The following is a 26410-nucleotide window of genomic DNA, read 5'->3' on the forward strand; positions in this document are numbered from 1 at the left end:
TTTCATTCGATATTACACTTTTACATCTGAAAGTTCAACTTTTTTGCAAAAAATTTCGTTACTAAGGAAACTCGTAATAAAAAAACCAACGCAATTCTTGAGATTTTCTTTTTATTAATTAACAAATAATAAATAAAAAATAAATATCAACAAAATACTCCAAAAAAAGAAGAAAAAAAAAGTATAAATTACACTCGTCAATAACCTAAATGCCAATTTACAACTTGATAGGCGCGTTTTTTCAAACGAGTCAAGAAAAAATTGCATTTTTTAAAAAAAAGAAGAAAGAAATAAAATCACCGCGTAAATTTATAAAAATAATTCATCATCGGTTCGTATAAAAATTACGTGTCCGGCTCCGGGTTTTTAAATATAATCTTTTTATATTTTACTTGTAGGTAAGTATTTATTTTTTTAAAAAAACAAACGAAAAAAAATCCTCAACCTATTAAAACAAAAAGATGAAATTTTTCTTTTTAAACGTACGAAATATCGCAAACCAAAGACAAATGATCGGATGGATAGACCAAAGATGGTAATCTATTTTCACCGATTTGTCCATCGTTTGGAAATTCCAATATAGCGTCGACTCGTAATTTATTCTTAGTGTAAAATATGTAATCCAAAGTCTGGCATTGTTCTCCTTCTTCTCTGATTTTCCAAGTAGTATACGATGGCTCTTTACCGTCCAAGGCGTAAGCGCTGCCCAAGTTCGAGGTACTGCTGCACATGACGTCGTAAACAGCTTCGGTTGGTTCGGCGTTGAAATCACCGCAAATGAGTAAAGGGCATTGATCCGAGTAAGCTGATACGCATTCCATTAAAGCTCGGCCCTGTTCTTTACGTATGGAAGACATTAGAGCTCCTGGGCGAGCTTTTAGATGAGTGGTGACCACGCAGATGTCCTTGTTTGACCAGTTGTCGTGCAATTGGATGATGATAGCGACCTGGGAAATGAAAGGATTGTAGTTATTTTGGTATACGAAAGGACGTAGCGTCCAGTGATGAAGAAAGAAGCATAATATACGTACTTGATTGCTACTGATGGTCCATACAGGTAAAACTTTCTTTTTCGTTTTGATCACGTCGAATCGCTCTTTCAGGTAGAAAATAGCGCAACCATCCGGGCCATTGTTGTCTTTGACGTGTAGACAAGGAGAATCTGGTTTAGGGCAGAAAATACCCGCGTATCCTTGAGTTGATAACGTTCTGCATAGAAATTCGAAATGATCAACTTCCTGGAAAAAGTCGTAAAAATCATAATGAATAAATCTGCTTCGAATGGAAAATTGACTAAGAAATTATTCTAAGTAAATGTATATCTAGGTGTAGGTAGATATTTCTAAAAATTATCAAAAATTATAGGTTCCCAATTTCTTCAATTTATTTGAACTCTGAGAGCAAACGAATTAATTTAAATTCAAGATCATCTTTTGTAAAAATCTGAGTTATAAACCACAAGTTACACAAATTTTTCGGTTACTTTTCTTCAAATTTAGGGCTTTATTGGGAAGCTCAAAGGGTTGGTATCAAAAAACAACACTAGAATTTGAAACTAAATAATGATGAAATATTGGTAAAATTCATCAAAAATGTGGGGGAAGATATGAAAACGATTTGAAATGATGCCAAAACATTCAAAGGAGCATAATAACCACTTCAAAGTACCTACAGTAAGTGAAATTTTTCAAAAATGCACCATAAAAAGGTTTTTAAAGGTCTTAAAATTATAATATAGGTGAAATAATATTTTTAAAAATCCCGATAATTATTAAAATTTCAACAAAATTTGGAAAAAATGCATAAAAATACATAAGTTAAAAATGTGTTATAATGACAAATGAAGGTCACGCCGCCAAAAGCGAAATACAGGGTGTTTCGTAGGTGACCTACCTCCTTTCACCAGGTAAGTAGGCAACATGTGCTGAGCACAACTACGTGTGTTTGCCGACCTTTTGAATTGAAGGGGCAAACTTATGCTCGATTGAAAATTTTTTTTTTTCAATGTTGGTTGGAAACTTTAACCTTCTGTGGGTCGAGAACCATGATAGGTAGAGACTTGCACTTTGCGCCATTAAATAGCAAATTTTATGTAGAATTTTTCTATGTGGATGACCATCAACGTAGTTGATCAGGGAGGGTCATACAAAACAAAATATCCGTAAAAACGTGTTCAAAAATTGATGATTTTTACCTTTTTTCTAGAATTTCTCAAAAACTTGTCCTCTTCATATATCATTTTTATCTATTATTGTTTCTTAAAGAAAAAAGTTTGATCTTTTTAATGACGCTACGCGCATCTCCCTATCTTGATTAGTTAAAAAGTGGCAACCCCATTGATACTTGTATGTATGATGGATACCAATGAAATTCATTTATAAAATTTTCAAAAAACACATAAAAATATGGCAAAACTTCTAAAAATCTCTAAAAATTGCAAAAATGCATGACAAAATTACTCAAAATTACACAAAAACGCAAGGAAAATTATAAAGTAAAATTTGCCATAAATGAATGAAAAACTGTTAAAAATGTGCTAAAATTATCTACCAACTACCAAGTACCAATCTCAAAAAGTGTGAAAATAACACTAAAAAATTACCAAAAAATGATAACATTTCAATAAAAGTTTTGAAAATGAATGAAAAATTGCTTTGAAAATTTTAAAAACTATGTAAAAAAAATTACTGACTTGATATTGATATCAAAAAGTGGAGAAACTTCAACGAAATTCGTCAAAAATGCACGAAAAAGTTTTAAAATGATCAATAATACTGGAATCACTAAAAAAATACCTACCAACCAAAAAGTGATGAAACAAAAAAACAAAAAAATTCAATTTGTTAAAGTGGAGAGAGGGGTGAACGAACAAAATTTGTAAAGCTTAGGAAAAAGTGATAAGGATATCGCATTACAATTTTCTGAGTGCGTTGATTGTATGTATGTGTAATTTTGAAAATTCACCTCAAAATCAAAACTGAGCACCCAAAAAAAGGGGCAATGGTTTGAGATCAAAATTTGCAATAAATGGGTGTCAAAATCGAGGTTTTCAGGGGCAAAGATTTTCATTCTGATGACCACATCTACCCTCAATATATACCCAACCTAATCATCTTATAGGATAGTCTGGACCAAAAATTTTGAAAAATACGACGTTGGTGCCAAAATCCCACCCCCAGGGAACACAATTTTGATTTTTTGGTCAACAAGTTTTCAAAATGAGAATCAACGTTTATGAAAACCCATAATTCGTTATGACCAGACCCCCACTTTATCCAATGGTTTGAAATCGGTTTCAACCAAAGTTTCCCCCCCCCCCCCCCCCCAAGAAAAAAAATCTGACTTGCTTTTAGATACGCACCTCCAAGATTCAACAATGAGCACTGAATTTCACAAAATCAAAAAAAGTCATCAGATTTGTATGGTTTGTTGGGTTTTTGGACAAGCTGATTAGGATCTTGGAACTCCGGAGCTGACGACTTTCTCTCAACTGTGGCCAAGCTTGTCATCATCCGCGACTTCGAAAAAAAAACTGATCCTTTAACTTTAATTATTTGAGATAACCTCATTTGATACAATTTTTTGGATCGATTCAACTTGTAAAAATTAAATTTTGCATCATTTTTGTGCACGTAAAAATTATTTTGATCCAATAAACTAACATTTAGGCACTTGAATCTTTCTCTTTCGATGCTCACACCTTGTTAAAATTATCACTCATTTTTTTTCTTCGATTTTTTTTGCTTTTGTTTCACAGGGATTCTCGCAAATGACACATCCCTCAGAGTAAAACTAACATGTCATTTTAAAAAGCATTTGAAATTTGAAATTTTCGAATAATAAAACCACAAAATAGACCATTTCATCTACACCGATGATGAATATGGTTTCTAGTATAGTCAGGTAGATACTTGGAAGTAATTTACACAGTGATTAACTTAACGGTTCCAATAATACGTCTTTATTTTCAATATACATATGCAATCAAACTTTCAAATACCATTTTCAAAACAAAAACGACCTTCACGCTAATGTCTTTTTCAAAATGACTTAATTATCGTTCGATTCGAATATCGTATATACCTATCGTAATTATCTTCTCGTAGAATATCTTTTCCCCCTAAAACGAGTCCATTTTCACATTCAGATTGATCTATTTAAACTGCAGCTCATACCCTCCGAGTTTAAAATCGTTTACATTTTACTAGTTGTACAATTACATTGAGTTGTAGTTTCGTTCGTTTTATTCAATTTTAAATAAGCCTTTACATTTCAACAAAATGATTAAATTCGTAAGTATTACCTTCTTTTGTGTATTTTTTTGTGTTTTTAATTTTTTCTTACATAGTTATATGTTATTATTATTCTGTCATTTTTGTAAAGTCTTAATTTATTTTATTGAGTATATTTATTTCTTTTTTATTTTAATCACTCAATAGACGTATCTGCAGTAGGGGAAAAATTAGTTTTTTTCATTCCCGAATTCCTTTTTATTTGTATGAATTGTTTTTTATTTGCAAGTAAAAAAAAATGAGATTTTCCATCAAGCTTTTGATTTTGAAAATGATAAATTCTAACAAAGAAGGTATTATCTTGACAAATAGGCATTATTTTTGCAATTTTACATACCTATTAGTTCGTTATGTTTGAAAAAAAAAATGAAAAGTGAAAATTTGCCAATGCAAGAATTGTTTTAATTTGAAAATCGGAATAAAAATCTTATTTGGGGTATGAGAGTCTTGGGACGAACCAAGCATTAAAGAGTTGAATACATTCCGAAATTTCGAAAATCAACATTTTTGATTTTAGTCATTTTTGAACATTTTGTCATCGTATTGACTTTTTTTGGGCATTAAAAAGGGCAAAAAAGGGGCATTTTTTTGAAAAATATAAGCTTATAAAATACCATTTTGTCCACTAATGTCGAAAGTGGCCCTTATAACAAACATGCTGGAAATCGAAACATGATCTAGAAAAAATATTCTCAGAGTAATTGTGACTGCCCAATCACACTTTTAAAGTTTGGAAGTATTTTTTTTTTTGAAAAAATTCAATAAGCCCAAAAAATGCATAGATATTTTTCACCTTCAAAACACGTTGGATCCCGAAATATACGAGTATTTTAGTAAAAAAAATCTCCAGAGTTGTATTTTCTCCAGCACACATTTTTAGAGATTTGATTTTTTCTAAATTGGACTCGAAAAATGTAATTTTTTACTCGTTTGAAAAATAGTCCTCAAAACACGTTTCCAGTCAAAATGTGATCTAGAAAAAATAATATTATTTGCAGATGTTCAATCGAGAATTCTGAGATTTTAAGGTTTTTGTGGGAGGAAGAGGAGGAGAGTTGGGCCAAAAAATACCCTTTTTCCAGCTTATTTTAAAGGTGGGCCTTTAAATGTGATTGTAACTATGTAAATTGAATATGCCTCGAAATGTAGTTTTTTTCGAGATAATGACCGGTCATTTGGGTAACAAAAAAGAACCAAAATGATCAAAATCAGTGACTGAGTGACCGAGAGAATCTCTTGATATTATTATCAACTCATTTATGGGAACACAGACTAACAAATTGAATACTTTTGTATGTTTTTCCAGGCACTCGTTTCATTAGTCTGCATTTCCGTAGTATCCGCACAACTCGGAGGACTCGGATACGGTCACGGTGCTGGTGGTATTGGTGGTGGGGGTTACCAGGGTGGTGGCGCAGGCGGTTACCAACAAGGTGGCGGCGCCGGCTACGGCAGCCAAGGAAGCTCAGCCGGAGGACAAACTGGTTATGTACATAAAGAAACTAGCAGCTTCACCGCAGGTGGTTCACAGGGTGGTTACCAACAAGGTGGCCAAGGTGGTTATCAACAAGGTGGTCAAAGTGGATATGGTCAAGGAGGCTTTGGAGGACAAGGTGGTGGTTTTGGAAAGTAAACTGCCCTTTCGATTCGATCAGTCAATTTTGCAAATAATGATCATGCCTGTAGTTTTAAGACTGTTGAATAATATTAGTTCTTGACCAGATTGATTTTAGATATACCTACCTATGTTTATTTTGAATAGATAAATAATTACTAGTTTAATTTGCATAAAATGTTCACGAACTGGAACGTTAGTTTGCTTTTGTAAAAATATTATCAATGAATAAAATTCCATCTCCCAGAGTCTCACCAAATTTGAATTTTTTATTTTTTATACTCGGTTGTATCGTATAATTTTTTTACACAATGCTTCAAAAAAAAAATTGTTGATCATTTTTTTTATCGAAAAATTAGCAGAACACAGATTAAGCGAAATGAAAGGATTAGGTAAATTTTCAGCAGCTAAACTTCATCACAGCACCTTCCACAGTGATTTAAAATAATTTCTACAAAAAAGTCAAATTTTACAAGAGGCTTTAGATCGATTCAAAAGTGGTCCTAATCGATTTCCAAAATTTTATCGAAAATGAACCAATCAGGTTTGATAGAGAACAGACGATGAATTTTTAATAATAAAAAAAAAAGAATCAACCAAACGAAAGAACGAGGCACAAGACAAGATTGGTTGTAAAAACGTAAACTGGTAAAAATATTATTTATAATCGTTTAAAAACTGATTCACCAGTTTTCAAGATCCACGAAATTAATTTTTTTTTCCATTAAAAATAGCAAATAGATAAGTACCTATGAATTAGGTAGGTATTCAACTCAACAACTATAAATGTTCAAGCTGCTTCTTCGAATGGCGAAATTCCAAAAAATATTTACTCGTGTTGTGAATATACCTGCAGGTTGTAATGAATCTTGCAATAAAATAATTCCATGTCTGGGTAAATAAATTTAAATCTTTATAAGATCTGTAGGCAAATTCTATTTATGCATCGTAATTCAATTTTTTTTCAAAATTGGAGAGCTGGAAGGGCACTGAGGGGGTCGTTTTTGAAAAATAAACGGATATTCGAACTCATCGCCCTTGAAAACTTGATAAACGACACCACACCTCTTTTTTAATTTTTTTAGAATTTTGATCATACACGAGAGATCGAAAAAGTAAGCCAATATTTGAATGGTTTTTGAATTTTCATTCAACATTGAGGACCCCTGAGTCTCTTAAATTTTTCGATCCCATTTTAAAAATTACTTCGTTAAAACTAATACATAGAATAATTTTGAGCAAATTGAATACCCCTAAACCCTAAAACTGAGCTAATTTGACCAGCAGGGAACCTGTTTGTGTTTCAAATTTTCAAACCCTGAAAATCAACTTTTCTTGGAGGATTAATTTGCAATGAATGGCAAAATGAGAGTGAAAACCGAAATTAGGGACCTCGAAAATCCAGATTCCCTCCCTCCCCCCCACAGTAAAAATTTTCAAAATTTTGAAAGATGATCTTGTGAAAAAATATTTCTTCAAACGTAGACTTGGAAGAGGACTCAAAATTGGTATAATTACACATTCAGAGGTTACCCTGGGTTTGACTTTATTAAATTTCAATCTTTTAATCTTTTTTCATCCCTTTTTACGAATAACTAAAAAAAAACTGATCCATTTTTCTCATTTTCAGCTACTTTCAATTTACTTCCACGTCCTCGATCCCTCTCAAAATTAGTCCAAGAGACTGAAATTTGTCATTTACATACATTTGAACGATATATTCAATCAATCAATCAATTTCATTTATTTGGCTCGAAAGTAGGTATCTTTTGAAGGCAAAAAACGAGCCTAGGGGCGATTCTCGAACGAAACGAGCAACGAACTTGCCAAAAATTACCATAATACAAAAACAATAACACGTAAAAAAGGCGAACTCATTAAGAGTTTAGCGGCCTAAATGAAATGGGAAAGGGCTCGGAGGTAGGATGACCTGACAAAAAACCAGGCAGGCATGGAAATTTTTCAGAATTATTGATGACAACAACTGGTTCCATCAAAACTAGGTACCTACGGAGTTTGTTCCAAACATGTTTTTCTCTTCTTGATTTGAATTTAGTAAAAATATATTATGTAATATCCAGGTAGCTGGTAGATATATCTTATTTGTCGCCAATCCACGTTTTAGAATCGTATAATAAATAAATACTCACTATAGGGTAGTTTACCTTATTCGAAGAAAATTATCGTTCAATCGGAGATACATTTATGTAGCTTCTTTATTTAAATTATTTATTCGCATAGGTATTAACCTTGAGTATTATATTGGGCATCGTTTTCCTAAAACGAGTTTACTTATTATTCAACCGGATCTATTTAAGCTACAGCTTATGTTTGAATCTTCGAGTTCAGTATCATTTGCGATTTTTCCAGCGATACGTTAAGTACTTGTTTGTTTTAATCGATTTTGTATAATTTGTGTTAATTTAACATAAACAAGATGATGAAATTCGTAAGTACCTATTTCTGTTTCATTTTAAGGATTAGATGGGTATTATTTTTCTTTATAAATTTAGGTATTATTTTGATTTTTTTTTTTTTGGAAAAAGTGTTATTTATTTGACACTTTTGTGTGAGTCTTGAGGAGTTCATTTTTTTCAATTTTTATGATTCGATAGATGGTGGCTTATTTTCAAAGGGCAACAGCAGGCTATGAAAAGTGAATCATCTAAATTCCATTTTTTCAAATTTTTCTTCAGGGTCGATTTTTGAGCCCATCATTAGAATCCTACCACCCTCCATGTCTACAGGGAGTGTGATCTCAAAGTACAGAATTTTCACACTTTTAGCTCAATCGTAGGAGAAAATTTTAAATTCTCTTTTGAAAATTTTAGTCAGCTATTTTCGACCCGACTTCAAAAATTTTTTAAAAATTAGCTGGTGAAATATTATTCAATTCATTCTTTATTATGCCAATTTTCAGCACTTTTCGAATGGCCAAATCCACTTAAACGATTACAAAAATCATGTTTTGATAAAATTATCTGCTGTAGGGATGATTCCTTTTGGCCAGTTTTTTTTTTCATCGTTAGGCTTATGCTCGAATTCAACTTATCAAATTATCCCAATTTTCATTTTTTCTCGAAATTATTTAGCAACATTTTCAGTGTTTATTTTTTCACCCTAAAATCTCTTTTTTTCGTGAAAAATTAAATCAAAAATCAAATTTTGAAAAACTGGACAAAATGCTTGCGAAAAAAATGCGTTTCAGGGCACTTCAACACGCTGGATATGAATCCAAGATTTATACAGGGTAGCCAATCTTTGATAGAAATTATTTTATTTTATTTTTCTCGGTTTTCTGGGCTATTTTTTTGAATTTCCTGTAATCTTTCAAGCAAAAACTACACACAAAATGGTGTAGGGGCAAGATTACATTTTTTCAAACGTCAAGCGACGAATTTTTAAACAATTTATCCACAAACTACTATGGGTCGAGATAAAAGGGTTGGCACTATTATTTTAAAAATAAGTTGGGATTTTATCGTCTCCAATAGCTGAATCGTAACATTACAAGATTTTTTTGGACTAAAAACTAGAAATGCTCAAGTTCATCATTCAAATTTGGGTTAACAGGATACTGAGACAATCTGAGACGGAGAGTAGTGAGTTGAAATGCTGTGAAAATTTTAAAAATTATTATTAAAATAATTTTTTAAGTTTGGCATCGCACTGATTTTTTCGACCAGAAACTGGAAACCATCTGAAAATAATGTTGACCTTATGAGAACTCATTTGAAGAGATTTCTATTCATTGTAATTTTTGGAAACTACAAAAAAATGATCTGATATGACTATTTTTTCAATTAAAACATTGAAATTGATAATCTGAAGACAGGAGACAGGACATTTGGAATCCATAATGAGTCGAAAAGAGGGAGCAAAGGTTCAAAATTTCCCTTGCAGCATCAAAAATTAGGAAAATTTTTGTTTTTCAAAAATTTTGAGTCACAGAACCTCTCATTTGGTTTTAGAGGTAAGAAAGTTGAAAAAAAGTTTGAAAATGGAGGAAAAGGAAACATCCATAGTCTGGCATATGACAGTAAGAATAATTGCCCCCCGCCGATCCTCTGGGAGTGGGACGGCTTTTTTCTTGAAGGGGACACCCTGACGAAAATTTTGAAGCCAACTAGCCAATTAAAAAGTTGGCCTTACTAACAAAATGGCGGCCATTTTGATTGATAGGGCAGCCGAAATCGTAGATTTTGCTTTCCAACTTATAGGACTCGCACAAAATGCAAAAATTGATCACGATGCAGCTAAAATTTCAAGTGCTAAAGTCTATTTTTGGATTTTTGGTGAATTTTCGAAAATCAAATTTAGGCCAAAAATAAGGGGAAAAATCAAAATTTTACCAATTCGACCTAGAAAGTTGAAATTAGAGAAAGACCCCATTTTCGACCTGTCAAAACGGTTTGAAGAGGGTTTAAATCGTTTTAAGCAGTTCTGGAGCCTCCAGCAGATTTTTGAAATTTTAAATGTCCACAATATTTCATCAAAATGAAGTTGGAAATCCGGAATTGACGTTGCACTCAAACTTAAACACTTCATCAAGTCGACTGCTGGTGGGTTCAAGTCATTTTGGAGCCTATAGTAGATTTACGAAAATTTAAATATCCACAAAATTTCATCAAATGGTGTTATAAAGCCGAAATTCAATACGCTATGAAGTCGACTGCAGGTGGATTTCAAATCGTTTTGGAGCCTCCAGCGACTTTTTTAAAACTACTGGAGCCTTCAGTAGATTTTTTAAACTTGAAATAAAATTTTACCACATGGAGTTGGCACTGGCCTCAATTTCATACAGAAATTTTTTCAATTTGGGAAATGTTATTGTTCGCTGTTTTCAAATTCCATTACGTTCATCTCACACAATTTTTCAGCATTTAGCAAAAAATCCCTCTTCTTATCAGCCAAAATGATCCGATGTAGCGATTAGGAACAATAAAATCCAGAAAAATATTGCCAATAAAAATAAATGAAGCAAATCGATGCTTTCAAATAGGGAGGGGAGGATCTCAAATTTTTTTATAGCATACATTTAACTAAAAAACGAACTTTTCAGCGAATATAATTATTAAAGTTACCTATGTGTGTTTTTTTTCGATTTTACCCTGATTTTATGTATAGCATTATCTAGTCATTTAAGAAGCGTAAACAAGTTTTTTTTTTTAATTTCCCTGTGTTTTTTTTTTTAGGTGATTCTTTCATTAGTCTGTGTTGCCGTGGTTTCTGCACAATTTGGCGGTGGTGGCCGCCCTATTGGCGGCGGTGGTTTCCAACAGGGCGGTGGTGGTTTTCAACAGGGTGGTGCCAGTGGTGGTTTCGGCCAAGGTGGTCAAAGTGGTTATGCACAGGGAGGCGGCAGTCAAGGTAGCCAAGGTGGACAAAATAGCTACGTCCATAAAGAACAAAGCAGTGTTACTGCTGGTAGTTCAAGTGGTGGATCACAAGGCAGTCAAGGCGGTTTCGGCCAAGGTGGTCAAAGTGGTTATGGTCAAGGTGGTTTCCAACAAGGCGGTTCAAGTGGTTTTGGTCAACAAGGTAGCGGTTATAATCAACAGGGTGGCGGTTTCAACAGAGGTTGATTTACACCACTCATCAGATAAAGTAAACTCGCCCATTCAACCAGCTAATTTCACAGATATTAGAACCGATTCGAAACCAGTTAATAATTTAGTTCTAGATCAGATCAATTTTTGTAACAAATATGTTGATTGTTAATTTAAATTACGTAAAATGTTTACATAAATCGAAACTAATTTGTAATATGTACCTACACAAGATATTTCAATACCTAGCTCACTGGAAAGTTTACCTTTGTAAAAAATGGTAAATAAGTACACATCTGAACATACCTCCATTCAAACTCAATAAAATTCCATGTTTCAGCAATGTTGAATTTTCATTACCTCGAACAGCTTTTTTAGATAATCGTTCAAAAAGAAAATTTTCCAAAATTTTTCCAGCAAGAAATTGGAGAAATTTGTCGAAGATTTTTAGCAAGATAAAAATTGCACTCATTTTTGCAAAAAAGTATTTCACAAACGACCTCTCTTTAAATCTCCATCATCTTTCCAACATATTCTGCAATTGGAACCGTTCTTTTGGAATATTTTTTGAGCATTTTCAAGGTGAGTAGGAATTCATAATGTTTATTAACTATGTAGTTGCCTTATTCTCGATTGTTTTGAAAAAAAATCATCTCGTAGGGAACGCCTCTATTACGTCACGTCATTATTAACTGACTTATTCAGAGGCAGAGTATGAATAATAATTGCCAACTTCCTCAAATTTCGTTTTTCAATTTATTTAAAAAAGAACTTTTCAAATTTTACTTTTGAAAAAAAAAACAGAACAAAACAGAAGAAAAATAGATTTAAAATTTTTTTAGGTTGGGAACGAATGAGAAATTGACATGGAGAAAATTTTTAAGCATCTACGTAGAAAGAAAAAAACATAGAAAATCTTCTTTCCACGATTTCATTCAATCAACAACTGTACGTATTTCTCCCAATTCGCGTATAGAATTTTTCAAAAATTTATTTTAGCATTTCTTTAAAAACGTAAAAAAAAACTTAAAGCTGATGTTTGAATTTATTTACTAACATCCTATTTCCATATTTTCAAATGAATTAGTGGCGGATTTGAGTTACTCTGGAGCCTTCAGCAAACTTCGTTTTCTGAATCAATAATTCGGGGAAAGTTCACTAAAAATGAACCAAAAATATTTCCAAGCCCCTGTGAATTTTAATTTGATCAAAATTCTCGGCTCTATATTGATATTGGTTCAAAATTTTAAATTCAACCTTTCAAAAATGGCGGACTCAACTTTTGAAAACAAGTTGAAGTCGCTATATTTCAATATTTTTAGTTGATTTTTCGTCTGACTCAAAATTGAGCACGGGAGTCGAATTTCAAAATTGTTGAAAATTTCAAGGTTACAATGAAAATTTAAGTTTTGGGAGTCACTGATTTCGATTTTTTCACAGTATATTTTACAATTTACCTCCACTTCCAATTGAGACACCGAGAGAAACTCAATTTCGAAAATTTTGAGCGAGAGATGTAACGATTTTTCATTTTGTTATCCTTGACTTTAATTCAGAAAGTTTGGAAATTAAAATTAAAATTTTGAAAATAAACTGAACAACAGAATGAGAGTCTACATTCAAATTAGAAACAGATACAATATTTCAGGGCTCGCACTCAATTTCTCCCCCCCCCCCCCCCACAAAAAATATATCACTTTAGTGACCAAAGAAGCTCAAAAAAGAAACCAAAAAGTTGACCGAAAAAGTGACGAAACGTGAGAAAAACATTTAGATGCAGAAAAAAATCAGTAAAAAAAACAAAAAAAACAGAGCATTACAACTACATAGAAATGTTTTGGTTTTTAATTTTAAAAAGTTGAACTACCGAGACTTTTTAAAATTTCTGGCAAAAAAGGCAATATTTGAAAAAAAGAAGCGAGACTTTGATAATTTTGACGAAAGAAAATAGGAATTTTTTGCAAAAAAAACGACAGTCAGCAATTTTTAACAATTTTTCTCAAAACGCGAGAATTTTAGTAAATTTTTGATTAAAAAAAAAAACAATAATTCCAGACAATTTTGAAACGATGAAAAAAAAAAAATACAAACCACAAGTTACAAAAATTTTAATTTTTTAAAAGTAAGAATTGTAATTTAAAATTCGAAATCATCGCTAAACAATATGCAACACAATTTTTAATTTTTTTTTCAAAATTGAGCCAGAATTGAGAGAAGAGTGCCTCTTTAGGATATTGACATCACAGAGCAAAAAATATTCAGATCTATTCAATTAAATGATAGCTCTTGGTTTTGAATACATTTGAAAGTGAACTTTCTAAAAAAAAAAATCAACTTTGAATGTTCAAAATCTCTTTTGAACGTCCTTTATAAATCAGGGCTTCAAAATTGGACAACTGAACGAAAAATTACAGTTGTACATCAGCATTGAAGCCCCAAGAGGAGGGGTATAGCAAGTTGAACGAAGGTAATCCTCCAAGTTCCAACGTACCCAGCAATGGCTCAAAACTTCAACAATTTTTTTTTTGTAATTTTTCACTAATTCTGACTTTTTAAAAAACCATTTCGATAATTTTAATTGAATTTTAGTCTTCGTCCTCTGAAATCTGAATCTTGCCACTCTGGGTAGGCCTATACTTGCCTATAGAGATAAATATACCCGTAAACTTACTTGTAAGCAGAATATATCCGGCATGTAGGTAATCATCTCTTGTAAAATATAAAATCTCCTGTGTTTCCATTCGAGAGCCCGGCGAGGAGTATTGACAAATTTATCGTAATGTTGACCAATAGCTAAAAAAAACACGAAAAAAAATTGGGTCAGTTTTTACGTATGTAGATCTAGATAGGTGTTGACTGTTTACAAATTTGAACATCGGAATCGATACATACTCTGAGATAACACGTTCCATTGCATCACTCGGATATCAGAAGCTAGAACAGAAGGAAAATAACAACACGTCAATTTAACATTTCCTAAATGGCATCATCAATAAAATTGGGTAAATAAATACATAGATGGAACTTTATACACAGGTTTGAATTCGTAAATTTTAACATTGATATTAGGTACCTTTATCGTTAACTCGTAAGAATTCCCTTTGCAATTGCAGAGCATTGGTTGCGGTGTCATTTTCGAAAATAGCCAACAAATCGTCACCGTTCATCGATTTGGGAAGTTCGATATCGTTATCTTCGTGGTCATCGTTGTTGTAAATATGAGCCGATGTGAAGCTTCCCATTCTGTAGAAACATAATACAAAAATACAAACGTTTCGGATTAGATTTCATTCGAATTTGTTAACAATATTTTTATAACTTAATTATTATTTAATATTTATATACTCGTATTACAGCGAATGAACTAGAAATGATGGGAAGAAACCCGGATTTACGATATTATTTTTTTATTGAGATAGCTTATCAACTTGGAATATTATGACGTTCAAAGTAGATTTTTTGTTTTCAAGTGTAATATTTTGCATATTAATTCGTCAGGTATACACATCACATCGATAATATGTATTATAATTAATTTCAATTTTGTTCATGTATTATGCAGGCTGAAAAAGATAACCTGATATACGATATACCTAATTATACTAATAATGTTGGTAAAAATACATACAATGATACTTTGGTGCATTTGTCTTCGGTGCGATTCGTTGTTTTAGGCCAAAAATACTCGTTAATTTTGTCGAATATTAAATTTACACATTTTAGACATGTTTTAACCGATCGGTGGATAATTACTGTAATTTGTTTACCACTATTGATAATGTTATCTAAATGTTCGACTGAAAAAATGGCCTCTTGTTTACAGCAGCTGATTGTTTGCTGAATGAATGTACAACTAGCGCTCGATCGCGGTTCGCGGTTGTAACAAATCTCTGAATGAAAGATTCGATTCGCGAATTCGCGATTTGTCATTTTGTGTCGAGTCATTGAAAAAAAAATTCATTTTCGAATCTCAGCAGTATATTTTTTTCTCACTTTCAGACCCAATTTCAAAAAGGAGGTATTTCGAAAAAAATTATTTCGTATTGCTTGGCTCCTAATCTAGTTGATTAAAAAATCACAAAGCATAGGTACCTACCTAAAATTATTTTCGAAAATTTTTGTTTCAAATAAGTATTTAAATTTTGAAACGAACTCTTCATATTTCCTCTTCAAAGCTGCCCCGCCCGCCTAATTTCAATCACCAACAGAGTCTGGGCCTGAAATTGAGCTGATCAAATTTCGCCTGATAAAATAGCAACCCAAGAAACAGAAGTGTAAACTGGTTTGCCAGCTACAGAAATCGAAGGAGTAAAAATACAGACTAATAATGATGATCATTTTTCAAGAAGGCAACACTGATTGAATTTAAAGCAAATTTGTAAGCGAAATTTTCAATCTAAAAGGCAAACGATTCAAATTCAAATCAGTCATTAAAATTTAAAAAGCTCAAAAAGGAAGTTTTGAAATGAAAACTCATCTCTTCTCAATAAATCAATTTTCAAAATCATATCTCAATACCCCAAGGAGCACTAAAGCTTCATATTTTTGACCAAAATGTGGGGAAAATTTTAAATAGAGTGAATTTGCTCTTTTTTTAGTCACGCTCATTCGAATCCCCCCTTTCCTGCGAACTACAACAAGTTCAAAATTTTAGCAGCAGAAATTCATTTCTCGATATTTGGCAAATTTTTGAAATTTTAAAGGCTCATTAGATAGCAGGGTTGTGCCGTAGAATACACCATGTAGAATACATGGACATTCTACGCGTAGAATAGCACATGTAGAATAGCCTGGAAAAAATGTAAAATGCGTAGAATGCGTAGAATGTGTAGAATGCGTAGAATACGCGTAAAATAGGTAAATGTGCAGACAATTTTTTTTTCGAAAAACTTTATTTTTTCATTTTTTCCATTATTTATTTTATAATCAGGTTACATAATCAAAAAGAAGAAATTCCAAATTCACATTTCCAATTTAATTTGCTGAACAAAATAGTTGAATTTTCATTTTTCAAATCACATTTTTGATAAATAAACAATATTTTTGGCTTTCAGATGGGTGATTTTGTCGCATTCTACGCATTTTACATCATATTTTACACATTCTACGCATTCTACGCCTATTCTACGCATTTTACACATTCTACATCAAATTTTACGCATTCTACACCAAAATGTAGAATAGGTTATTCTACGCGTAGATACCCAACCCTGTTAGATAGTCATTTCCCATGAAAAAAAAATTTTGATCAAATCAACGTAAAAGGATAAAATTTGATTTATACCATACGAGTACTCATATTTTTAATTTACCGAGTCGATTGGTGATGGTTTCGACTTTCCAGCTGTTCTGGAGCCTCCAGCGGATTTTCGGTTTTCCAAGTTTTTCAAAAAAATGACATAAATAGGGTCAAAATTATATTCAGCGTTAGGGAACTCAAATTTGCAACTACATAAATCAAATTTTAGTTTTTTTCGTTTACATTCTCGCAAATGTAAAATTTTTCATTTTTTTCAAAAATGATCGCAAGAGAAAATTGTAAGATTTAATTAAACGACACAACGTTCGCGAAAAAATATAAAAAACGATGAAAAAAATTGGTAAAATATTGTAAATATTTTGTAAAAATTGTAAAATTTAAAAAAAATGCTATAAATCAACAGAAAAAAGCTACAAAACAAATTAAAAAATCATTAAAAATTGAAAAATTTGAAAAAAACCGCCAAAATTTCACGTGTTTAGTTTCAAAAAAATTGAATCAATACCTATTTTGAAAATAAATATGCCAGAATCGATCTAAAGGGTCATAAAGACCAGTAAATCCGAGTTTTTAGGAGCTGAATTTCATTTTGACCCAATTTGCAGTATTTTTTTGAAAACTGGAAAAACTGAAAATCCGCTGGAGGCTCCAGGACAGTTCAAAATTTACACCAATCGACTTGAAAGATCAAAAATAGGGTACAAACCAAATTTTTACTTTTTTTGTTCACGTGTTTGCAAATTACAAATTTTTCATTTTTTTTTTTTCAAAAATTGCTGGAGAAAATTTAGGATTTGACCTGTAACAAAACTATTTATGCTTAAATCGAACTAAAAGGTCAGAAAGACAGTAAATCTGAGTTTATATAAATGCTGAATTTCACTTTGATCCTATTTATAGACTTTTTTTCAGAAACTGGACAACAAAAAAATCGCTGGAAGCTCCAGAAGAACAGCTCAAAACCATCAGCAGCCGACTCAAAAGCTGTTGAAGATGGTTACAATCAGAATTTCAGCCCTTTTCATTCACACATTCACGAACGAAGAATTTTTCATTTCTTTTCAAAAATAATCACTGGCTGGAAAAAATATCCGACTTGATAGGTTCTGAATTTCATTTTGGCCCAAATTATAATATTTTTTTTAGAAAATTGGAGAAATCGAAAATTTTCTGAAGCTTCCGCAACAACTCAAAACCATCACCGATCAACTCTGAAGGTCTAAAATTGGGTATAAACCAAATTTCAGCCTTTTTCGTTAATTCTATCAAATTTTGATTTTTTTCATAAGAAGTTGGGCTATAAAATTTCAAAAATTCCCCAAAAATCTAGAAATGAATTGCAACAGCTGAAATTTTTGCCTATAGTGTATTTTTTACTCTTCTTTCAATCCTCCTCCTCCTGATCTAATATGAAATTTTTTGTGTCGAATGAGATCCTTCTCTAGAGAGAATAATGCCCACCTGATCAGCAAATAATACAGTGTGATAAAGTTTGAATACCTGAGCAACAAAAAATTTAGTACAAAAATATTCACAGGGTTGTGTTTCTCAACAATTTGGCGTCACCTGAAACAGCAAATGTTTGACTTTTGTTTCATTATTGGCAAGCATAAGGTATCCCCATTCTCATTCGGCTTTGGCGAAAAATCTTGAAACAAATTTTAAAAATTGAAAGAGCATTCAAAAATACGCCACCAATTCAAATTTCATGCCTTGAATTCCACTTTCCAATTTTCCAGGAATTTTCATCAAAATTCAAATGGTTCATTTTCACTGACAAAATTATAATCTGCTAAAATTAAGGTAGAAACTTGAAATTTGGCTTTCATGTCTTATATTTTGTCTCCCAAATTTTGAATCTTTTGGCCCCCTGCTGGTTTTTATTTTTTATACTTGGAAAAATTGTCGTAAAAAAGGCAAAATAAAATTCATCAACAAATATGATGAATTTTCAAATGATTTTCTGATACAAAAAATAACTTTAGAAGTACTCCAAAAGTGAGTCCATTTATGTGGGCTTTCAAAAAATTTCCAAAATGATTAAATTAATTGTTGTATAAATTTAAAAAAATTCAATGTACCTAAATTTTCAAATTATTAAATAGGTAGGTAGGTATTTATGGGGTAGAATAAATAAAATAAAATAATCCTCGTTCAATTCGTCAGTCAGTGTCGATGTCCTGTTTTCTTTATGAAGCCCTAAGAAACCTCTTGACCCAACTTCTGCCTACATACTTCAATATTGTAATCTCAACTTGTTCGATTTCCTCTCCCAGAAGTCCTGAGGCTTTTGCCATATTCCAATTCCGAAAGTATTAAAATTTTTTAAAATGCCATGCTGAAAATTGTTGCTCAATTTCTCACATTCTTAGTCTATGCTTTCTCATAGATTCTGTCCCTCGAATGTCCCCCTCCTCCTTTCTTCCTCTAAGTCTCAAAAAATACGATTTTACACCCTTTTCTTCAGCGAATTGTAATTTTACACCATCTTTAATATTGAAAACCGATCATCCACCTATCGAAAATCAAACAAGTTAATACCTCAGCTTCCACGCGATAATTCTCATCTTACACACTGTCTATCCGCCGGGTTCTCAGCGGTACAGACAACGTAATTGAAAAGCACGCAAATGAGAAAATTACTATAGTTAAGAACTCGACGATCAATACACTCGTAGTCTCGTACCATCGGTTAGATATAGGTTTTAGGCTACATCCCATGTTATCGGTTCGCTAATCTGTATTATTTCGCTTCCGATAGACTCTAATCCGAGTAGGTAATCCATCAATATTACATTTTGAATAGAAGCAGCGATTGTATAGAGGTAGGTAGTACGTACGATTTTTTTATTATTTTATTTTTTGTTTAAATTACTTTCACTTTTTTTTCGTCAACGAGCGATACTTTGGCGTTCAGCGTTGGTGTTGTTCTGTATATTTATTCGTATCTGTATAGTTAGATGCGGACATTGATGCGACCTTTCATCCTATTCCTATTTACACTAATCCGATACAATTGGATTAATGAGAGAGACCTTTTACAAAAATGTCGCACTATTGTCCATCCCAAGGTATCGCGTACTCGAATAACAAGGGCAGTGCAGCTCCGAGTGTTTCGATTTTCTGCGGGTATATGGTATGATGTAGCATGTTTACTTTAGAAACTGACGTAAAAATACATCATATACTGTGGGTTTTTCAATGGTTCATTCGTTCGATTCAATTCAATAGTACCGCATCCGCATAGGTTGTTATACCTCATATGTTACCCAAACTAAACCTACGAGAGCTACCAATAAAATTATAAGGTTCCGGGGATCGTGGTGAAGAATGACTTGGGTCAATTGGTCTACAAGGATGATTGCGAGCTTATACCGGAAAGAGAAGACTCGAACAACTTACGTCAATTTCATGATGTTTTGTTACATATTATAATGATGAGAGGAAAGGGTATATTCCGATCTTTGTGTAAATATGCGTAAAAAAAGGTGAAATGTCGAGGTCCCAGAATTGGAAAATCAGACAGGAAATATCAATGTTTCGGGCAACAAAAAGATCGCCGAAAAAATTCAATCATCTTCCCCCTCTTCACTTTACCTTTTTTGACACAAAAATGATAGTTTTTTGAAGGGAAAACTTTCAAAATCACATGTATAGAGTAGGTACAGACTGAAGGGAAATCCTGAAGCAATTTCTGAATTTTTTTCTTTCGACTCTAAAAATAGTCAACGCTTGGCTGCAATGTATTGCAGCTTCTCAAAATGAACAGTTACAACTCAACAAAACAAACATGATGAAATTTTAGTGATAAGAATAAGATTATCAAAAAGTAATGAAATTTTAGAGAGATTCGGAAAAAAACATTAAAATCAAGTTTTAGCAAAATTTTGTATAAATTGAGAAGAAAAAGGATGAAAACACGTTGAAATGTCACAAAAACACAAAAAATGCACTAAAATCACTGAAAATCATCAACAAAATAAATGATGAAACAGTAAAATTTGGCTACAATTTCACAAAAAAGATGCGAAAACATGTTGTAGAGAGCTAAAAGCACAGAAAAAAAGCATTAAAATCAATTTTAAAAATACCAATAAGTGGTGACATTTTGGTAAAATTAGGAAAAAATTGCATAAAAACCCAACTTGACCAAAATGGTTAAAAACACGTTAAAATTATTGAAATAGCAAAAAAAACACCAAAAAAAATAAAAATTGCAGAAAAGTGGTAAAATGCTATTCAAAAACTCTAAATTGTATTGAAAAATGGGCTGAAACAAATGGACCAACATTTTCTGAATCTAAAACTCACTGTATACTTTTTACCAAGAGAAATAAAACCTACCCAGAACCTATCCTTGAATTTAAAGGACATCCTTTAGTTTTCAAACCAACTACTAAATTCCTTGGACTTACTTTTGATAAAAAACTTACTTGGACGCCTCATTTTCTCAACATAAAAGCTCAACTTAACAAATGTCTAAATTTACTAAAAATTGTAAAAAATCCAAAGTATAACCCATCACGCCAACTATTACTTCACTTGTACAAAGCTCTGATACGTAGTAAAATTGAATATGGAAGTCCATGCTTTATAAACCTGTCAAATAAAACTACTAACATTCTCAAAACTGTTCAAAATTCCTCCTTCTGCAGAGCTTCCTCCTGATTTTAGGAAAATTCTCATGACAAACAAATTCTTGACAACTGTTGCAAATAATCCATCTCACCCTCTTCAAAGGTCACTCAATGTCTACAGCTCCCAGCATTTCCTCCATACTTCAGGTCCAATCCCAGAATTTATCAAAAATATGAACAACCTACAAATTGACCTAAAAAACCTAATACATCAACCAATATCCTATCCCCCTTGGTCTCTCAAACCTATACAGATGGAATTTTACTTAAGAAACTACCCAAAACATGATCACTCCCCATTATTAATCAAGAGTCATTACTTAGAACTGTTATCAAACTATACTGAATATAACTTATGCTTCACAGATGGTTCAAAAATTTCTAATATTCATACTGGTTATGCTTACTTAATTAATGACAAAGTTCTCAGTTTCAAAATTCACAACTGTGCCTCAATTTTTACTGCTGAACTCACTGCCATAAAACATTGCCTAATAGATATAATTTCCATTCAATCAGAAAATAAAAAATTCTTAATCCAAAGCGACTCACTAAGTTCACTGCTATCCATTCAAAACATTTTTTCTGACCATCCCATAGTCCAAGACATACATAAGTCCCTTTTTAACCTCCAATATTACGATTACTCAATTAGCTTCATGTATGTTCCCAGCCACATAGGTATCACTGGAAACGAAACTGTTGATAGATTAGCAAAAACAGCCGCTACCCCCTCCCCTCTTACCACTCTCACTCCTGATGACATTAAATCTCTAATCACTCACAACACATTTACTAACTGGCAGAACTTTTGGTCACAACAAACTTCAAACAAACTCTTCCAACATAAAAAAACTACTCTCCCCTGGAAAAATCTAGGCCACCTGAACAGAAAAGAAGAAATCCTAATTACCAGACTAAGAATAGGCCACACAAAAATTACTCATAACCACTTATACCAAAAAGAACCAAAACCCTCATGCCAATTTTGCAGAAACGAACCCATATCCATCCAACACATACTTTTCAACTGTCCCCAACTAAAACAAAACAGACTTACACTACAGATAAAAGAAAACCCACCTACTATCCCTGACGAACCCTCAGAAATACAAAAATTCATCTCCCTAATAAAAAACATCAACCTCACAAACCAAATTTAACCCCCCCCCCCCTTACGGGTGTAATAATCTTGTAATTATAAACACCCAAAAAAAAAAAAAAAAATTTGGCAAAAAACTGCATGAAAAGAGTTGGAAAGACATAAAAGTGGCATTAAAAAATGAGAAAAAGCATTAAAATCCCTTTTTTAAAAATGATACTAAATAGAGCTTCTTCAATATAATCTTTGAAAAGTTGCACAAACAATAAATAAAACACGAAAAAAAAACAAAAAAATCAGTAAAAATGGCTTTAAAAAAATCTGAAAACAAAAAAAACAATACCGCAAAATTAATTCAAAAAAATTACCAAAAAGTGTGATACGTTGATGAAAGGTCAAACTCACGTGAAAAATTATCAAAAACACGAAAAACTACTTAAAAACACGAAAAATAAAGCATTAAAATCGGCAAAAAAATTTCTTAAATGGTAAAATTTTTGTAAAATGCACGAAAAATGTTAAAAACATTCAAAATGAAATAAAAACACGAAAAAAGACATTAAAATCAATGAAAATCATCAAAAAATGAGAAAAAAGTTTGGCAAAATTGAGCAATATGTGGATAAACTTGCATAAAAAATCGTCAAAATGGTTTGAAAAGAAAAATAAAACATTGAAATCACTGCTTAAATCATCAAAAATAATAATAATAAATTTCAGTAACTTTTGACAAAAGTCGAAAAAATAAATGAAAAAGAACGAAAAACATGTTAAAGTAACAAGAAAAAAATTTGAATAAAAAAGTTAACAAAAAACTGATGAAATTTTAGGAAAATTTGGCGAAAATTGCATGAAAATGAGTCGAAAACACGTTGCAAAGGAGTAAAAAATACCCCCCTCCCTCCCTCCAAAACATTAAAATCATACCGAAAAGTGGCAACATTTTGGTGAAATTTAACAAAAAAGCACGAAAAATTATTACGAAAACACGAGAAAAAAACATTAAAATCAATAAAAAATCAGAAAAAAATTGAAGAAATTTTGACCAAGTTGGCCTAAATTTACATAATTATTTTACATACAAAATTTCCAAAATGCCTTAAAAAACGAACAAACCATTAGAATCACTTCTTAAATCGTCAAAAAAAAATTTCAGTAAAATTTGACAAAATTCTCATTTTAAAAAATAAAAAACTTGTTAAAGTGATATAAAAACGCATAATAAAAATATTTAAATCAATAAATTTTAGCAAGAAGTTGAAAATTTTCAATAAAATTTAGCAAAAATTGCATGAAAAATGGTTAAAAACACGTAAAAATGATATAAACACTAAGAAACATCCGCAAAATCAATAAAAACTTGCAAAGAATTCGAAATCTCAGGAAAATTGGGCAAAAAATTGCATGGATAATTGTTGAGAACATGTAAAATTACCTACGTAAAAACACGAAAAAAAAAAATACTCAGTATAAAAACTAGCAAAAAGCAAAGAAATTTCACTAAAATTTGGCTAAGTAGAGAAATTTACATAAAACGTTGTCAAAATGTCTTAAAAACATGAATACATAAAACACCAGTCATTCCAAATCACAAAAAAAAAAACTGAAATTTTGTGCAAAAAAGACCTAAAGATCAAAACATTTTACCAACCCACGTATTTCAAAAAAAAAGAGCAAAAATCATTTTTAAAAAATCCAAAAAAAATTACAAAACGATTATGTCATTTGTAACCAAAAGATTGACGCAGGCAATAAAGTCAGAAAAATGTTACTTACTTAAGTCAAATCAATTTTTATTAAAAAATCAAAAAAAAAAGTTTGCAGCTTCATGTTTTTCTCATATACCAATTTTCATGATATTTGAGCAATTTCTCTTCGGTCATTGTCCGACTTTTTTGATACAGAAGGAAGGGAAGGGGGCAGAGGGGCAAGAATGAATCAGCTATCAAAGTTCATTTCTAGTGCAATGACCCAACGCTTGATCAGGAATGCCAAATGATGATCGTCTAATCAATTAGGTATTCTTGGAGACGTAAAACAGCCAATAATTAAAAGTTATCAACATTTGATAACCCCCTCCCCCTCACCCCTCCCAACAAAGTTTGGCACTTCAACCCACAGTCGCATACAACTAGAGGAAAATGTTTTTGCAATTTAATAACCAGGTCTCGTGAACAAATTTTCTAACGGATACCTACCTAAGTACCTAAGTACTTATGAAGTCTTTCACGAGCAGTCAATGCTCAAGGGATACCAACCGAGAAGCGAGCCTTTAATAATTATACCATCAAAAGCGAAGAAATAAAGATAAATTCTACATAATATCAAGAACCCACAGGTATCGAGGAAACCACCCAGGTATCACAATATTACTATACGTGATCTACAACACATTTTAGCTTCATCAGCTTCCGCTATAGCCAAATTTATCATTTCAGGAAGGAAATACTATACATGAATGGTACGGTAGGTAGACATGCAAAAGAGGCAGCGAACTCGACAAAATTTCGTCTATAAGGCATAAATATTAGAATACACCTATCGAATACACGATACCATCTAATTACTGTACAGTTTGGGCCACGATAATACTCATAAATCAGTAAAACAACACCTAGCCTTAGGATACGCCAGCGCCAGCGATCACCAGTCCAAATCTTTCAATACACTTATACATTTTAACATCTCAATCGAGCATTTCTTTCTCCAAGGTTACACACGACAGACCTCTCCAACGAGTATGTATAACAATACGTACGCGAAAAATCCCTTATCGCATAAACAATACACCGAATAATTCGACCAAAGATGTTTGAAAATTTAACAATATTCCAGCTCCTATAGGTACCTATTACGAGACACAAACTTTACATCTAAAAGACTGAAGACGAAAAAATATCCAATTTACGTCACTGTAGGCTGCGCAGGTTCTCTTCGAATGGAGCAAAATTGAACAGTATCTTTGATCAGATCCGTGTTCTTGAACAATTTGCTTTTGTGTAATTTTTTTATTTTTTTATTATAGCACATTATGATGGTAATATAAGTTGACGCGACTTCTCTCGTAATCTTGATAATTCGAAAATTTATTCTAGGTAATGAGAAAGAAAAGTCGCAGTTATCTCATCCGCGTGTAAGTAGGTAGGTAGAAGTGTAAAGAAGTACCTACTACCTACGTTAATACCAACCTATACAATAGGTACACTTGACAGCGCAGGTAGGTAAATATAGGCGAGAAAAATGGAATATTTTGATCATACTACGATGAGGAGATGCTGCAGAGAGGACACGACAGGACGACGCGACGAGGTGAAGACGTAGTAGTACTACTCATATTTACATCGAAAGGACGATCTTGACAATAGATCGGATGATTGAGAGAATGCAACGACCAATACATTATTCATACGATACATATTGTACATTCGTATCGTATGTCCACACATAATTATATTAAAATAACCACAAAAATATGAGTACCCACGTCTCGAGATCTGTTATGCGATGATTTTTCAGTCATCACACAAATTCGTTACGGCGTATTTTTTTACACGCGAAAGGGAACACCTTGAATTAGTAATTTTTGAAAAAAAAAACTAAACTTTAAAGGTCGACAGGTCATCGTAATTATAAACGTTGTGATCGTGATTCTCGAGCTTTTACGCGGATTTTACGAAAACACTTGAGAGGCAGATTGGACCCTAGTTCTGGGCACCTTGAAGGGAGGTGAAATTTTAAAACTGAAAGGGAAAGAAGTGATTTTTTGATAGAGTATTTTTTTTGTCAGATTTTGCTCCACAATTTAATGATGTTTAATTTTCACATCATTTTCAAAGTTTTTCAATTTTTTTACTTTATTTTTTTACATAATTTTAATCAAATTAAATTTAGCAATTCAGTCAATATTTTTTCACTCATTTTTAACCCAATTTTTTTTGTTCAAAATTTTCTATGT

The 26410-nt window shown here is 32.1% G+C and overlaps 3 protein-coding genes across 4 annotated transcripts in view; 2 read left to right on the plus strand and 1 right to left on the minus strand.

Annotated features, from left to right (window-relative positions):
* Window positions 1-94: 94 nt before the first annotated feature.
* The window catches only part of cu (curled), a 37126-nt gene continuing 10810 nt past the window's right edge, over window positions 95-26410 (minus strand). Inside the window, exons 1-6 of one of the 2 annotated variants that reach the window (XM_065369944.1) lie at window positions 15085-15361; window positions 14530-14699; window positions 14349-14390; window positions 14128-14249; window positions 1032-1238; window positions 95-947 (exon numbers count right to left, since the gene is read on the minus strand). In XM_065369944.1, the coding sequence (XP_065226016.1) occupies window positions 477-947; window positions 1032-1238; window positions 14128-14249; window positions 14349-14390; window positions 14530-14698 (1011 nt within the window). In that variant the 5' untranslated portion in view covers window position 14699; window positions 15085-15361 and the 3' untranslated portion in view covers window positions 95-476. Of the gene's footprint in view, window positions 948-1031; window positions 1239-14127; window positions 14250-14348; window positions 14391-14529; window positions 14700-15084; window positions 15362-26410 lie in introns of those variants that run through there. The other variant, XM_065369943.1, reaches the window with a different exon arrangement.
* LOC135849493 (uncharacterized) lies at window positions 4133-6166 on the plus strand. Its single transcript, XM_065369961.1, has 2 exons — window positions 4133-4292; window positions 5599-6166. The coding sequence occupies exons 1-2, from the start codon at window positions 4281-4283 to the stop codon at window positions 5923-5925; spliced, it is 339 nt and encodes a 112-aa protein (XP_065226033.1). The 5' UTR covers window positions 4133-4280; the 3' UTR covers window positions 5926-6166.
* LOC135849492 (uncharacterized) lies at window positions 8199-11799 on the plus strand. The gene is made up of 2 exons (XM_065369960.1): window positions 8199-8356; window positions 11103-11799. Exons 1-2 carry the CDS (start codon window positions 8345-8347, stop codon window positions 11490-11492), a joined length of 402 nt encoding a protein of 133 aa, XP_065226032.1. The 5' UTR covers window positions 8199-8344; the 3' UTR covers window positions 11493-11799.

The sequence above is a fragment of the Planococcus citri genome, chromosome 5, assembly GCF_950023065.1.
Source record: "Planococcus citri chromosome 5, ihPlaCitr1.1, whole genome shotgun sequence".
Classification (NCBI taxonomy): domain Eukaryota; kingdom Metazoa; phylum Arthropoda; class Insecta; order Hemiptera; family Pseudococcidae; genus Planococcus; species Planococcus citri.